General features: G+C 45.1%; 1 protein-coding gene across 1 annotated transcript in view; it reads right to left on the bottom strand.

Annotated features, from left to right (window-relative positions):
• TEK (TEK receptor tyrosine kinase) overlaps nt 1–17,437 on the bottom strand; it is a 118,783-nt gene that overhangs the window by 14,055 nt on the left and 87,291 nt on the right. Inside the window, exons 11-16 of the mRNA XM_079791436.1 lie at nt 17,227–17,361; nt 12,439–12,726; nt 6,905–7,204; nt 4,747–4,901; nt 2,436–2,646; nt 12–122 (exon numbers count right to left, since the gene is read on the bottom strand). Of these exons, the coding sequence (XP_079647562.1) occupies nt 12–122; nt 2,436–2,646; nt 4,747–4,901; nt 6,905–7,204; nt 12,439–12,726; nt 17,227–17,361 (1,200 nt within the window). The remainder of the gene's footprint in view (nt 1–11; nt 123–2,435; nt 2,647–4,746; nt 4,902–6,904; nt 7,205–12,438; nt 12,727–17,226; nt 17,362–17,437) is intronic.

The following is a 17,437-nucleotide window of genomic DNA, read 5'->3' as shown; positions in this document are numbered from 1 at the left end:
GAGCATCTTACCACGATGTTCACACGCTCCCAAGAGATTGATGATGTTCGGGTGGTGTCCAAGTTTACAAAGAACCTCCAGTTCTCCCGCGAAGTCCCTGTGGTCATCTTTGGAGGCATATTCTGGGAAGAAGGTCAAGAGTTATGATCCCTGTCCGTCACTCCTCTTCAGAAACAACTGACCCCTCCTCCTCCCTGGGGCCCTCAAGTACACTTGAGTTTTTGTGCAGGTCCGGCTTGTGGAAAAGCAGTTAAAATCATGAGCAGAGAGAGCTGTGTGTGTTATTGGTGACTCGGCCACCAATAGGTCTGGAAAACTGTGGAGAAATCAGAGATGGCACAAAGGAAGATGAACCCGACTGCTGACACTTGGGGCTGGTACTGGTGCTGTAGGCGCGGTCCTGTGCATAGAAGGATGTTTTGCAGCATGTCTAGCCTCTACTCACTAGATACCAGTATCCCAACCAAAAATGTACCCAGGCATTGCCAACTGCCCCCAGGGGGAAATCAGCCCTGGTTGAGACCCACTGCACTAACATGTTCTTGTTCTTGGTTGTCATTTGCTGTCAGATGCCCAGGGAGATGCCTCAGTGGGGATGGAGCTGCCTCCACTTCTGGACTCCAGCTCTTCCAGCTCCAGCTCCACCCCAAGGCAGACGTGCCGAGGAACAGGGCCACGTTTCATTGAAACGTCACCAAGAACGCACACAACTCTCTTTGCTCAAGATTTTAACTGCTTTTCCACAAGCCAGACCTGTGCAAACTCAAACCCCCTGACTTTTTGATAGAGGCTGCTTGGTAGTCAGGAAGCCGACTTCCATTCCTCTCTTGTCACCCTGTCTCTCCACTGGCACCTGGAGCAGAGCGGGGATCGCCAGGCACCAGCAGGCTGGGTGGAAGGCCCATTGATCGATGCCCAAATGGATCAGCCTCGAGTGGGTGACAGTGTGCTGTCGCTGCGTTTAGAAAAAGAACAGGGTGCTGGCATCTGTGGGCATGAAAATGACGGCCCTGTGTCGTTAGGGCTAAGGATGCCCGTAAGACTAACGAGCAGGCGATCCCGGTCCACACCACCGCAGCCCGTGGGTCGATGCCTTGGGAGCATTTCGGATGGGACGTTCTTTATAGTGAGGGTGTCCCCCCCGTTTGGATGTGTCACCCCCCCCCCCCCCCCCCGCAGAAATTGCATGTCCTGGGGCTGTTAAGCTATTTCACCTCTTCACACGGGCATGACGTAGACAGTTAGGCTCAGGTCAGATCACAACAAAAACGGATTTTACAAGGTCCTATATCCTCTCCCCCTCACTATCCTTACTGCTCCCCAAACTCCCTGTGACTAAGGTAGCAAAACAAAAAAAGGGATTCCTGGCTGCTAAGCAGGGGTGTACGTGTGTAACATTACTATCTGTAAGCATAGTTAATATTTTATTTGGTTTTGTTTGTTTTCTAACAATGCAGAAAGCGGTGTGACTGAATAAGATTTAGAGTTAATTCTCATCCGAGGCTCAGTGCTGCTCATTTTCTAAGGAAACCCAGCGGTGACCTTAGAGAGCCTTATACGGAGCAACCCAGCGTGACAGTTCCATTCTCGCTCTCACACGCCACTGCCCAGCCGATGCTGAGAGCTGCTGTTTCCCACAGGAGAGAGGACAGCCAGCGTGGCCAGGGCACCGGTGACTGCCTTCTCAGAAGCCGTTCATTACCCAGTCTTATTAAACGGGAAGCACCGAGCAGGCTTGAGATGAACCCGACTGAAAGCTGTAGTTCTTGTCATCTGAGGTGAGTGGTTTTCAAGCTCACGTGTGCAGAAGGATCCCTGAGAAAGCTTAAGGACACGGTCTCTCCTGCACCCCCCAAGAGAGGCAAATACAGCAGGACCGGGGCTGGGGGGAGCCCGAGTCCATGCGGTTCTTACTATGTCTCCAGGAATTTTGATGCAGACAATCCGTGAAACAGTGGTTTGCAAAGTGTGGCCTCCAAACCCTCAGCGTCAGTGTCACTTGGGAACTGATCGGAGTTGCAGACTCTCTGGCCTTGCAGGAGACTTACCGAATCAGAAACCGTGGGGTGGGGCCCAGGGGGCTGCCTTTAAACCCGTCTCCCAGGGCGTTCTGACGCGCGGAATTCTGAGAACCCCTGCACCAGAGAAGCAGTAATGCTCCCAGAGGTTAGCAGCGTGTGGCAGAGAATCCGTGATCTCGTGTCCCAAGGAACCAGGACAGTGTGTTTAAATAGCTCATCTTCATGTTTACATCCTGACCTATCACGGGCTGACCTCAAAGGAAACCTCACCTTCAGTTGCACGGAACAGCTGCCTCTGACATCGTGCCAATGTTTTGCTTAAAGAATGCAAGACCACAGAGGAAAGCTTCGACAGGAAGTCCAGCTTTCTCCCCACCCTGCTGGAATGCTGACTCGACCTGGCCACGCACTGACCTTTCATCCGCTTGATGGCAGCGTCCATCCGTAACCCGTCCTTCTTGATCCGCGCCTTGAGAACCTGGCCAAAGTTCCCCTCCCCGATCACATCTTGAAACTTGATGTCATTCCATTCGAGCACGGGATAAATGGTGGGGTCCGGGTTGTTCCTGGCCTTCCTGTTCAGGGCCAGGGTTCCGGAGTTGAACTGCACAGCTGGCTCTTCCCTCTGGAAAGATATTGTTTTCCTGGTGTCATGTCAGGGTTTTTAAAATAATTCTAAGGTTGTATCCACACCAGGTGAACAAAGAAATCTGATTCTAGAATGGAGGTGGAAATGGGTGTTATCTGACACACCCATTCTGGCGAGCTGCCTGTCCACAGAGCTGCCTGGGCACAACTCCAGGCCTCGGTGGGGAAGCATGCCACAGCCGGTTAGCAGTGTCTGCACGGGAGCATGCCACAGCTGGTTAGCAGTGTCTGCACGGGAGCATGCCACAGCTGGTTAGCAGTGTCTGCACGGGAGCATGCCACAGCCGGTTAGCAGTGTCTGCACGGGAGCATGCCACAGCTGGTTAGCAGTGTCTGCACGGGAGCATGCCACAGCTGGTTAGCAGTGTCTGCACGGGAGCATGCCACAGCCGGTTAGCAGTGTCTGCACGGGAGCATGCCACAGCCGGTTAGCAGTGTCTGCACGGGAGCATGCCACAGCCGGTTAGCAGTGTCTGCACGGGAGCATGCCACAGCCGGTTAGCAGTGTCTGCACGGGAGCATGCCACAGCCGGTTAGCAGTGTCTGCACGGGAGCATGCCACAGCCGGTTAGCAGTGTCTGCACGGGAGCATGCCACAGCCGGTTAGCAGTGTCTGCACGGGAGCATGCCACAGCCGGTTAGCAGTGTCTGCACGGGAGCATGCCACAGCCGGTTAGCAGTGTCTGCACAGGAGCATGCCACAGCCGGTTAGCAGTGTCTGCACGGGAGCATGCCACAGCCGGTTAGCAGTGTCTGCACGGGAGCATGCCACAGCCGGTTAGCAGTGTCTGCACGGGAGCATGCCACAGCCGGTTAGCAGTGTCTGCACAGAACAAGGGAAGCGGAGTAACAGTATGTCTGCCATGGCATGGCACGTCCCCGAGTTATTTACACTTGAGTCTGTACACTCATTACACGCTGCGGTGGAATGAGCAAGTGTTCAGTCCCGACTTGAAAAACAACTCAAAGACTCTCTCTGTGGCAGTCACAGGACATGCCTCAGGGAGAGCCTTCCTAGCATCACCTTGGTCCGTTCCGGGTCCACCCTTCCTCCTCCCTCCCTCCCATTTGTCTTAAAGCTTAGAATCTCCCAGGCCCACTGTGGAGCAGACTGGCCGCAGGGTGACTGAGGCTTAGAGCAAAGCCCAACACAGGGCTCCTTTGCTCCGCGTGTAAATCGCTGCCCACTGCGTCATGACGCGCTCCAGCTCCGCCGACCCCTTGCTGGGCCTGCCTCCCCAGTGACAGCCTGAGTCGAGCGACTCCGAGTCAGGTCCCGCAGCTTCCCTGTCCCCCACCGAGCAGAATCTTGGGGACATGTGCCCATCAAGACACACCTCACTGGGAACGTGCCATTGCACTCAATGGTTCATGTACAGAATCGACAAAGTTGGGTGCAAAATAATCTTGCGGGGCCTCAAACCACAATCTAGAGTGACGTTCAGGCCGTGGCATCCCAAGGGACTCCAGTGCGTGCCTGCTGGTGAAGCAGGACTTTGTAGACCTTCGCTACTACTGGTCAAAACTCCTGGATGAAAGAGAGGCCGTGCCAAGGGCCGTGCACTCTGACTGCTGACGAAAGGTACGCAGGAGCAGGGGAGGCACACGTGAACATCATCCTTACGTATATGGGGCGTGGTGGGATTGAGGAAGATACCTGACGTAGGAAATGGAAAAATGTGGGGAAAACCTGTCCGATGCAGCACACTATTACCTGGCACATAGGTCTGCCCACCCTCATGTCCTTCCTTACCAAAGTGTCCAGTTCTTTATATTGCAAGCTACTCTCTCCGGCGGCTTATCACTCGGATGATCATACACCTCATTTGGCAGGGTGACAGCCCTGCGTTAGGCCCGGTATCCTGCTTAAGTATTAAGAGCAACCTCCTCTGCTCTCAGAAATGTTCCGTTTTGGACAGGAAACCCCATGGTTATGCTATCGTCTCCCATTTAATCATGGAAGGCGAGACTCGCCTAAGGGACACGTGTACAAGAAAACAGCCTGGGACCCGTGTGTGAAGTGAAGGGTCTGTGTGTGTGTGGGCTGCCCTGGTGAGCGGGCGGGAAGGAGACCCACCACGTTTTGGAAGGCTTGGGCCATCCTCCTCTGCACGTTGGCCCTCTTCAGCTGCAGCATGATGAGGAAGGCCAAGAGCACTGTCAGGCAGGTCATGCCCGCCGAGCCCAGGATGGCGATGAGCAGCATCTTCCCGCCGCCGAGCTCCGCGGGCGCTGCGTGGGGAACACAGGACAAGCAGCGGGGTTAGTTCCCACAGAGCGTGGCCCAGGCCCCCTGGGGAGAAGTCGCGGTGAATGAGACTTGGAGCCACCGCATTGCTATGTGACCTCGGGCTGCTCATTTATTTTCTGAAACTCAGTGGAGATGAGTCTGATTCATGGGGTTGTCTTAAGATCCTTAAAAAAAAAAAAAAAAAAAAAAAAGTGTGCCCTGACCAGTTTGGCTCAGTAGATAGAGCGTCGGCCTGCAGACTGAAGGGTCCCAGGTTCGATTCCGGTCAAGGGCATGTACCTTGGTTGCGGGCACATCCCCAGTGGGGGGTGTGCAGGAGGCAGCTGATCGATGTTTCTAACTCTCTATCCCTCTCCCTTCCTCTCTGTAGAAAAATCAATGATATATATATATATTTTTTTTAAGTGAAAAGTGTTCTTTAAATGGCAGTGTGCTCATCATTAGTCGTTGTCATTTGTTCAAGTTTTACTTGCAAGTAGAGGCCCCAGCTGATTCGCATGATCCAACAGCAGTGAGAATGGCTGACTAGATGTGTGACTTTGGAAAGGGACTAATCCCCCATACATTCTCCCCACTCGGAAAAGCATCATGATGCTACGAGCTTAGGGTCTGTAATAAGATACCTTTTTGTGTTTTTTGTTTTGTTTTAAAAAGTGGGTGGAGAAAACCTGAGGATACCAATGGGAGAAGAAAGGAAAGGAGGAAGGAACAAGGGAGGGAGGGAGGAGAAAAACGATTAAACTTATGGCTCGAGTCAAAATAAACTATTAAAGGCTAAGGTCTAATCCTTCCACTTCTGTCCCTTATTTAAATTCAAATAAACTTAAATTCCATGTATTTTTATGAAAAACAGCATGTAGCGCATGCCCCATCTTACAAGATTCTTTTGTGATCTTATATCTTTCCTTCTATCTCTGTGCATGTGTAAAGAAATATCTGGAATGGAGTGGAGAGGGGTGTTTTGTTATGCCTTGTTTAATTTTTCTGTTTGTATTTTATGTGTAGCTTGTTTACATTTTACTGAAACACAAGCAACTATAAAAATTATGCATTTGTTAAGGATGTGACCGGAAAACTGTAGTTTTCTATAGTTGACAGATTCATTATTCCTCTGACATTTCAAAAATGTTCCAAAGAATCAGCATTGAAAACATAGCCTGTTTGATCTTATTTTTTAAGCCCTAAGTGACCCTGAAGAGAAGCAAGAAGGGGTTTGGTGTTATAAGATTTTTTGTAAAAATAAACTCTATTCCAAATGCGAAATTTTCAGAAATCACCATTCCTTCTATCTCAGTCCCTCTGCGCGTGTCACAAATACAGGGGACTAGGAAGTGCGGCTTCCGATAAACTGCAAAGGGAAGGCGGTCCGCACGCTGTGCCGCCGCTCTCCCTCCAGCCCCCACCTTTGTTCACTTAATTACATTCACAGGTTTTATCCGTCACAACCCCACAACCCCGGGCCGAGTGTGCCTGGCACTCTGAGGGATCTCTCGATCTCAAAGAGCTCACTCTCCCTGGGCGAGGGATTAGTGGCAGATGTGTAGACATAATAACCTGGATCCAAAAAGTAGAAGAAAACTCAGAAAAGCATAGTGTCATTCAGGCTAAAAGAGTTCATTTTGAGAAAGAATGGAGTGTGGTTCTTGGAGCCTCCCGCAGAATCATCACACAGTTCTGCCCTCACTACGCAGGTTCCACAGTCTTCTTTCTCCACAGAATCAAGGTCCTATTCCTCAGAGCTTCAGTCTCTGGATGGGGAATGCTGATAGGCTAATTCAGTCTAAGGTTTAATAAGAGGCAATGGAGCAGAAGGGGAGCCTTCCCAGGGGGGCATTTTCACTTTAAGGACCTCTCTAGAGATGGGGAAGCTTATTAGGACAAATGAATTAGGTCCCACGACACAAATGTGGGCTAACTGTCTTAAGACAATGGAGCTTTCTGATCCTTTCCAGAAATAATTCTAGATCCTACCCGCTCTACCAACCTTGAGACTTGGAGAGAGTTGTCAGCTCATGCGAAGAGGTTGGGTTGCTTGACCCTATGTTGTTCTCTGCAAAAATGTCCACCTGGTAAGGTGTTTGGGGCTCTAGGCCCTTGAGCTGATAGCGGGTGATAGTGACATTCTTGATCTTCACATCAATGTGCTGATCTTCATTCTTGCCCCGAACCTTGTAACGGATGATAATAGAAGAAATAGAATGGCCGTCCACGATTGTCCAAGAAATCATGGCTGAAGAGTCTGTGATGTTGGAAATCTTGATGTTTTCGGGTTGAGGAGGGAGAACTAGAAATGTAAGAAAATAATAATAATATTTCACTTAAGATATACTACCATCTCTTAGATTACTATGTTTTGAGAGTTAGTTAATGTCAGCTCATAAACTGAGAATGGTTAAGAGGTGTTTTCTCAGAAGGTAAGTCCAAACAATTGTTAGCGGACACCATGCAGATTTGATGGAGTAACACAACATGGGAAAATACCACATATATCACATGTTCATCATCCTTACACTAAATTAAGGCCTCAGAAATTCTGTTACTCCAAAAACCTATATTATGCTTCTCTTGATTCTGGGGAGGACAGAAAGATTATGAGAGCTGGCATTTATATGGGCTCTTCAACATAGTAACTCATTTTATCTTCATAACATTCTTACCATAAGTATTGAGGCCCAGAGAAGTTAAGTGACTTGGTGAAGGTCACACAGTTATTAAAAAGAAGAAATAGGATTGAACTTCTGGCAATCTGATGCATAGTCTATAATCAGCCACTGTCCCTTAGGACCCATCCTTGCCACAAATGCATTTAGGGAGCAATAGCAAGTCAGTGTACACATAAGAAAATGTGTTAAGCACTTTGTAACATGTGGGGAAAAGAGATATAGTATTCCATTAGGGCCATAGGAAGGATGAGAGAGAGAGACTCTGAGGCTTCCCAGATGTGAAGATGACATGCACAGAGTCCTTCCTGCAGGCCCACTCCAGCTCCTTTCAGACAAAGACAAGCACAGGCCAGAAGGGAACTCTGTGACTCTTCAAAGCCTGAAACGCTTTGACTCAAGGAAAGAAGGACTCCAAGGTCTTGCCCTTGATGTTAACTGTGTCTCCCCTTTGTGAGGATGTTTACAAGGTGCTTCCATGCACAGGTGCTCCCTCGACCCTAAAACCACTCAGGCAGGTAGGTAACCAGTGCTGAGATTTTAATTGTCCCAATTTCAACAGCAAGAGAACTGAGACTTCAAAATATAAGGGACCTGTACTGGTCCTAGTACGCAAGTAATAGACCCAGGCCATTCACTCCATATAAAAGTTATGGTTTATAAGCGAACTAGAACCTTCAAGAAATGTCTTGATGTACATTCGTTCTATTTTGTATTCTCTGAGATTTTTATCCTTCCTAAATTTCCTCTCTCCCTGATGTTGACTCCCCATGAAATACTCTTATGTAACTGTGGCAACCTATGAGAATCGGGTAGTAGATTTTGAGCCTTCCAAATCTGATTGTCATTTTCTATGTCTAACAGGTGGTAAATTATTCAAAATCACAATTAATTAATCAACAATATGTCTTAACTTCCTTTGCATCCGGTACCAAGCTTTTTGTAAATCTTTGCAGAAATATAAAATAACCTTCTTCCCACAAGGGATGACAGAGTAGTAGGAATAGTAACACTTTCAGATTACTATGAATACATACTTAGTATTTTTATTAGTTGTGCCTCAAAAAAAATTTTTTCAAGTTCTTAAACCAGTGGTATGCTAAGCCTGTCACCAAAAGAAGCAGTACCTTGAAAATGCCTGCTGGAAGAATGATGACTATAATTTTGGTGCCAATTAAAAGTCATAAATAAATTTGCATGTGCCAGTTTATCTACTTGATGCCTGAGAGAAGTCTTGGGATCGCTTAGTGGACCTCTGATTCAGATTCAGTGAGTATGAGCCCAATAATCTACATTTTAGCAGATTTCCCGGTGACTCTAAAGTAGAATCTGAAACACTTTAGGATAAATACCATATAATTTCACTTATAAGTAGAATCTAAAGAAAAAAATAGAAACAGAATCATAGATACAGAGAATAAACTGATGGTTGCCAGATGGGAGGGGGTTGGGAAGATTGGGCGAAAAAGGTTAAGGGATTAAGTACAAATCAATAGTTACAAAATAGTTATGGGGATGTAAAATACAGCATAGGAAATACTAGTATAGTCAACATTTAGAAATAATTATGTATGGTGTCAGATGGGTACTAGACTGATTGGGAGGGGTCACTCTGTAAATTATGTAAATGTCTAACCACTATGCAATACACCTGAAACTAATATAATATTTAATGCTAACTCAAATTGAAAATTTAAAATAAAATACTTTAGGAAATGCTAACCAGATTATAAACAATTTAGAAGTTGCTGAAGAAAATTCTCCAATAACCAATCTTGCTTTGAAGCAGTTGGTTGCCCATCCAGAGACAAATGAGTAGCATGGTTTAGCAAAGTAAATAAACAAAACCTAGAAACGTTAATTAGAATCCTAGGCCCTGAGTTATGAGCTGTAGAAGTCTGGTCCAGTTACTTTCCCTCCTCTGTCAGGTCCCTATCTGTTAAATGTGATGATAATTCCTATTCTAATTTCCTCATAAAGTCACTGAAAGTGTTAATGATATACTCTACATATAGAGGGACACATTATACACATTTATTATGTTTCCCATATGTGTGGGGCCATATGCCACATCTAATTCATTTCACTCCTTTCATTTGGTCCAAATGGGATTGCTAGGGTGGGCACCAACATAAACTTTAAATTAGAAGCATTCATTTGACTTCTGAACAACCTATATACAACATCAGCCAATGACAACATAGCATATTAACAAATATATCGGGTAAGACTGAAACGTTCTCATCCATGTCCTCCTTGCCCTAATTTCCTGACCCTGTAGGGACCGGCTTCTACCCTGCCAATGTCAGCATCTCCAGCATCAGCATAATCCCCACCCTCACCCCTACCAAATTCCACACAAGGCGAGTCCTCTTTCAGTGATTACTAGCTAGTTTTGATTTCATTCTATAAATATGATCATTACAATGTGATTTGATAGTATATAATTCTAATGAGGGTAAAGTTTATACAGAATAGTGAACGAACATCTAAGACAATGTTGAAAAAGGAAATAATGATTCATCCTACAGTTATCAAAACATTCAATAAATCCATAGTAATTTAAACAGATGGAAATGGTACAGGAACAAACATGCAGGTCAGCGGAAAAGAGAACAGAGTGCCCAGAAACAGCAGCAAAACTAATGTAAAAACTGGGCATCAGATACCGAAAGCATCACAAGTCACTGGTGGGACTACTCAATATATGGCATTGGGACCACCAACTTGCCACATGTGAACAAATACGATTGAAATTTAAAAGATTAAAATACTTACACTCTACCTCCAAATAACATCCCTATATCATAAAGACCTAAATATGAAAAAAATAAATAAAACACTACAACTACTGGAAAAATAAGAGACTATATTTACCTTGGGGTAGGGAATAGTTTCAAAACCAAAAAGTACAAACCACAAAGGCAAATATCGACAGGTCTGATGACATGTAAACTGGGTGTAGTGTAAAAAACACCATGAACAAGGTGAAAATAAAGAGATTAGGAGAATATATTTGCAATGTATGTAACAAGATTAGTATCCAAATTATATAAACAACTTTAACAAATCAGTAAAAGAAGACAACCGAGCCCAAGGGCAAAGTTGTTGATATATCAACAAATATATCAAACAAGAGGAAATCTAAATGCCCCCAAAATGCCCAAGTTTAATATAAACTACAGTATTATGCAGAAGTTTAAAAAGCATAAGTCAGATCTAAGCAAATTAACATGGACAGATAAAATAATGTTTATTCAAAAAAGCAAGATAAAGAATAATATGTATGCATATGTACATTATGGATATATATAGAATGTATTAAAATTCTACAACGTTGAGTGGAAGGTACCTAACAAACTCATAATCTTGTTGTCTCTGGGGAGAGGAGAATAGAGTTAGAGTAGGAATGATAGTCAAAGGGGATTTGGTATATCTGTCTTGTGTTATTAGTTCCACAAATCACCAAAAAGCTGACAGTAAACATGACTAAATATTAGCAGTTGTTACTTGTGGGCGGTAGGGATGTGTTTGCTATATTATTCTCTGCATTGCTCTGTAATTTTTAAATTTCACAGAATTTGTGGAAAATGATGGAGACTCCCTAAACACTGACAAGAGTTGAGCTGCCCACACCACTGATACAAGAGGAAAAACATTGAGCCAGGTGCCACACCTGTTACTGAGGAAGCAGAGGCCCGCGCAGGAGAGAGCCTTGGACTCTGGGGGTGGGCGAGGGACCACCCATCCTGACTGAAGTGGTTGCTAGCGTGGCCAAGAAATATCTGACCCCGTGCACAGACATCGTTCTAAAGCTCTGAACTAAAACAGAACTCTGCTTAATGATGAAAAAGCTTTCGATGCCACAAAGAAAGCCGAGAAGTTGCAACTAATTTTATTTTATTTTTATTTTTTTAAATATATTTTATTTATTTTTTACAGAGAGGAAGAGAGAGGGATAGAGAGCCAGAAACATCAATGAGAGAGAAACATCGACCAGCTGCCTCCTGCACACCTCCCACTGGGGATGTGCCCACAACCAATGTACATGCCCTTGACGGGAATCGAACCTGGGACCCTTCAGTCCGCAGACTGACGCTCTATCCACTTAGCCAAACCGGTTTTGGCTGCAACTAATTTTAAATGACCAATCTGAAATTAAGAAAAGCCTAGTTTGCAGAATATTTTGAAAGAAAAGTCATATTCTTACTTTCAAATATATATATATTGTAGCTCCAAGAATTGTCTGTTAAGAATATTTGTCAAGCAAAGTTATTTGGCTTTTATGATTAAGGAAAACCCATCTATAGTTAATCACCATCTGTGTACATATAGATACATGATTATCCTGAAAGCTGTCCTATGGCAGATTAAATGAGCTTTAGAAAATGTTATTCATGGTATTAATTTATTTAATAAATCATTCTATTCCAAGGAAAGGTAAATTTTAGCACAGTCCTGCCTGAATTATTGCAAATCCATTTACATGGAGCTTTCTTATATGTTTCAGGATACTGATTAGCCTCCATTCACAACTAACTACCTTTAATGATTTCTAAGAAACATCAGGAAGTGAGGGTTGCAAAGTCCAAATGACAGTGGTCAAAAGTCATTCAGGCCCAGCCAGCGTGGCTCAGTGGTTAAGCATTGACCTATGAACCAGGAGGTCATGGTTCGATTCCCAGTCAGGGCATATGCCCGGCTTGTGGGCTCCATCCCTAGTGTGGGGCGTGCAGGAGGTGGCCAATCAATGATTCCCTCATCTCTCTCTTCCTCTCCCTTCCTCTCTGAAATCAATAAAAATATATATTTTTTTAAAAAGTCATTCAGGACGACTGGGGCAGCAGGAGTCACTTACTGTCGCTAAGAGTCCAAGCGGTGAGGTCTTCACTCCATTCCCCCTGGGCCTTGGTATTGACTCTCGCTCGAACTATATACTGCTCCCTGGGGTGTAGATTGTTAAGTAACACAGATGTCAAGTTGCCTGGCACTTTAATATTCTGCTGATCATTATTCATCTGCACAGACCTCCTCTCAACTTCAACATAAAAGTCATCTTCTGAGCTTGGAAATATTGGTTGCCAGGTCAAATTTAGAGTGGTCTGACTTTTCGGTAGGAGATTGAGACCTCTTGGAGGAGGGAGACCTGGGGGAAACCACAAAGATCATTATTTTTATACAGGGTAAAGGTTACAAACATCCCCAAAGGGCAGCTTTACAGGATAACCTTGGCTCCTAGAATAATATACTACAATTCACAGGCTATCACATAAACACAAGCTAGCAGCCATGCAACACTATTTTCCTACCAAAATAGAAAACCTTAAAAAAATTCTAATAGTAGATTGGGTAATTGTAATACAGGACTACAACCCATTTGGAGAACAATTTGGGAATATTTTCAAGAGCCCTAGAAATTACACATACTTTGGCCCTATAATACGACTTCCAGGGATTTACCCCAAAGAAATAATCCAGCCCTGGCCAGGTAGCTCAGTTGGTTAGAGCATCATCCCAATATATCCAATTGATCTCTCTCTCTCTCTCTCTCTCTCTCTCTCTCTCTCTCTCTCTCTCTCTCCTCTGTCTTTCTAAACTCAATAAATTTAAAAAAAGAAATAATCCAAAGGAATATGAAACCTATGTGCATGAAGATGTTCATTATAACATTATTTATAATAGCAAAATATTAGAAGAAACCGAAATGCTCAAAACAGGAAAATGCTTTAATAAATTATGATATAGCCACCCAATGGATTAAAATATATAATTGGGGAAAGTATGAAAACTCAATAAAAATATTTATAATACATGAGAAAAAGTCTCATTGCAACTTTGAAAAGGTCATATCTACAATTGGTGAACGATAGGAAGGAAACTGATAAACATGAAAACAGTGGATTTGCCAAGTTTATGGGTTTGTAGGTGAGTGTTTCTCTTACCATTTTGAGCAACAGATTTTAAAGCAATTTTGGGATTACTTCCTCTTAACAAGGAGAATTTTAGACATAGCAGCTGTGGTGGGAGGGCCAGGCTAGCCCTGCTCTGATCACATAAAGGTATGGGCTCCCAGCACCTGCTGCCCAGCCATAACTACCCACAGGAACCTGGGCCACCAGAGAGGTGAGAGAATGGAAACAATATGGGTTTTGAAATCAGAGAGACAAGAGCATGCCACTTTAGTCTTGTGACCTTGGGAAAATTGACAACCTCTCCAAGTTCACATGTAACCCAAAATGAAAATACCCATCTTCCAGACTCAAGAGGAATAAATGAGAAAATGGATGTGAAAATGCTTAGAATGTGTTAGATGCTCCATCCATCATGACCTCCTTCTCTCCCTTCCCCCGCCCCCCTCGTTCCTTCTTAAAATGTCTTATCATGCGTCAGTGGACAGAAGAGGAATCTGTGTGTTTTCAGTTAATAATACTAAATTGATTTTTAAGTTTCAGATACAAATTATTTTCAAAACATAGAATAGAGATCCTCTAATTCATGTATTTATTATTGTCCCAAAGGGGGCAAAAACTGGTGCTTAGGGTGTGATAAAATTTTAGATATTACAGTGATTTATGAAGGGCCACGATACACTAGAAACAAATTCACTGTATTAAAATTTATGGCAGGGCCCGGCCAAGGTGGTTCGGTGGTTGAGTGTCGACCTATGGACCAGGAGGTCACAGTTCAATTCCCAGTCAGGGCACATGCCCGGGTTGCGGACTCCATCCCAGCAGAGAGCGTGCAGGAGGCAGCCGATCAATGATTCTCTTTCATCATTGATGTTTCTATCTCTCTCTCCCTCTCCCTTCCTCTCTGAAATCGATAAAGATATATTTTTAAAAAATATTTAAAAATTCATGGCAGAGGAGACACTGGGACAAAATAGCCATTTTTTCCTAAGAACAAAAATATCTAAAATCTCCTTAGGGGGCAATAATTTGAAAAGTAAAAGTAAAAGTTGAGAAACACTGCTCTGTTGGTTAGAAGTGAGAGGGAGGGTCTATTTCCCTTCCCTGGGAGAGTGGCTCTCACCATCAGCTCTGGCTGCTCTCAGACTAGAGAGAACCCACAAGCAGGGCTGGCACCTTGCCTGACATCATGCTATCATTCTTACTGGTCCTTTCTCTACAGACTTTGCAGATTGAGAGAGGTGATGTCAACTCCTTTTGCTCATCTTGAAAGCTTAAGTTCCAAAATAAGCCACCCAGAGTGGTTAGACAGACTTACAATCACCAAGCAGACAGAAGCTTGATGTTCGGAGCACACTTGTAAACCTTCTAAGCCTATGCCTGGTACAGAGGAGTAACTCATTAAATGGCCATTTCCCTTTTTTCTTTCCTTCAGGAACATGACTTACCCTTCACCCCTCCCTACCTGTCCTCTGTACCATGTGTTCCATCAATCCACCCACACAGTTATAAATTGTGCAGCTGCCAGGTGAATTAAAAAACAAGCATCAGCAAAATTCAAATGATGGGAACAGAGCCTTCAAAGATTCCCTTCCCGCCTACCCTTGAAAGCTACTTTGAAATATTGCAAGAGACCTCTGAATCCACCCTGGCTGGAACATATTCTGAGTCCTGAGTTCTGCAGCGTCAACCTGATCATGTGCCAGGGAGCTCTTTGCTCATAGAGATCCCTTTGTCATCTAACTTAAAGAGTTTCTGCTGTTACCTTTCGGTGTTCACTACCTGGTGGGTTCCCAGGAAACCACGTCTTAGGTGTGCGATGCTCCTACAAGCACCAGAGGAGCTCGTGAGTCCTATTTGGCTCTTTTAAGATGCTGCTGGTCAAAGGGAAATGAGGTGGGGTGTGTGGAGTGGGGGGTCTCTGTTAGGGCTGCACCGCCCTGCAAGAGAACTAGATGTTCTTCCTGGTTTCTCACTAAATCACTCTCTATCCTTCTGCCTTTAGCAATTGAACTAAAAATAGAAAACTTGATCAAATGGGTTAAAGAAATGGTGCCTTGGGCTCCTAGGTAAAAACAACAATAATAATTGGAGAAACAAAATCATTAGATCTGAAAACCCAGTGTGGTGATGCATCAGATACATCACCATGGGCACATTATTAACCACTGTGAGGCTCTACTTTTCACTCTGTAAAATGGGGAAGATGATCATTCTCACCCTGTAAGGTAATACGAATTACACATCTGTGAACTTGAAACCATACAGCGCTAACCAGGAGATAGTCACCGATGGTTCTACACAGTGACCACTGGGGAAGAGAGCTTTACAAGGGATCACTCTAACATTTCAGGGGAGGACTCCTGGGTAGCAGAAAGCTGGAAACCCAGTTAGCCTCAAGGAAACCTCTCACATTTAAGGGCTTTAATTAACACAACATAAGGCCAACAGATAGTGACTAACGTTGGTTAATCAAGAAATATTGCGCCCTGGTTGGGTAGCTCAGTTGGTTAGCAGGTCATCCTGATACACCAAGGCTGTGGGTTTGATCCCCAGTCAGGGCACATACCAGAATCAACCAATGAATGCACAAATAAGAGAAACAATAAATCTCTCTCTCTCTCTCTCTCTTCCCCCACTTCCTCTCTCTCTCTCTCTCTCTCTCTCTCTCTCTCTCTCTCTCTCTCTCTCTCTCTCTCTCTCAACAACAGAGAGGAATATTGCTGCATGAATTACTTATCAGGGGTGGGGAACTTTTTTTCTGTCAAGGGCCATTTGGATATTTATAACATCATTCGTGAGATGCAAAATTATCAACTTAAAAATTAGCCTGCCATCTTTGGTCAAACATTTAATTAACTTACCCCTAGTGCCTTGGCAGGGCCAGACCTAATGATTTCTCTGGCCTTACACGGCCCCTGGGCCAGGAGTTCCCCACCCCTGATTTAGATTGTGTGGCCCCAGGACCAGCACCACTTGCAAACTTTCCAGACCAGCAAACTCTTGAGCTGCAAATCCCCATCCCAAACCCTTGAATCGGAAACTCTGGGGTGGGGCCCAGAGATCAGTGTTAGCAAGCTCTCCAGGAGATTGTGATGGAGTCAGAAGCACTGATTGGGAAACATGGAGGTGTAGGCTCTAAGAAACAGCTTAAGGAGATAAAAGTAGCTGCCCATAGGAAGCAGGATGAGGAGGTGGAGGGGTGGGGTGGGGGCTGCTGTTCTCTAGATAAAAGCCTTTCATTTTATTTGATGTTTTAACTGTGTGCATGCATTACTTTGAAAAAATTAAAAAATTTTCTCAAAAGTAAACAAACTTGATTTCTGAAGCATGTCTGTGGCAAGAGCCTGGCCGGGGCCCTGAAGATGGAAACAGGAAACCGTTGGTAGGACTCAGCAGCCAAGGCCCAGCTCAGCTGCTGCTAAGTACATCGCCACTCCTGAGGGACGTCTCGCCTTCCTGAAGGCTCATCTGCTTCCTTCTGGGCCCCGTGGCTTGCCACCGGCCCCCTCCCCCAGGGAGACAGAGCAGCGAGCAGCCCAAATAAAGGGCCGCTTTGGCTCCAAGTGGCTACCCTTCCTGTCACTTTCCCACCCATTCAAAAGCGAACTCCTTCCACCTCCATCCCCACCCACCCACTCACCCACCACCACCCTTCCTGGTCTTCCTTCCTCCTTCCCCTTCCTCCCCCTCCCACCCGGCTGGTGCATAAACGCTGCTGTTTGCTCCCAACTGACCGATAGAAGCGGTGGTGAACCGTCGCACGGGTCCAGGATGCCCTTCCCCGCCCTCTCCACGCCGGACCAGCTGCACGCAGAGCTCGTATTCTGTCCGAGGTTCCAACGCGTTGAGTGTAACAATCTCACTGGTCACTGAGGAGAGGGAAAGTGCAGGAAACTTGGGTTGGCATCCTGTCACATTCTCTAACCTGGCAGGTTGCGACTGTGA

Source organism: Cnephaeus nilssonii (genome assembly GCF_951640355.1).
Source record: "Cnephaeus nilssonii genome assembly, chromosome: 14".
NCBI classification, from domain to species: domain Eukaryota; kingdom Metazoa; phylum Chordata; class Mammalia; order Chiroptera; family Vespertilionidae; genus Cnephaeus; species Cnephaeus nilssonii.
The sequence above is the reverse complement of the archived record's forward strand: the minus strand, read 5'-3'. Positions and strand labels throughout refer to the sequence as shown.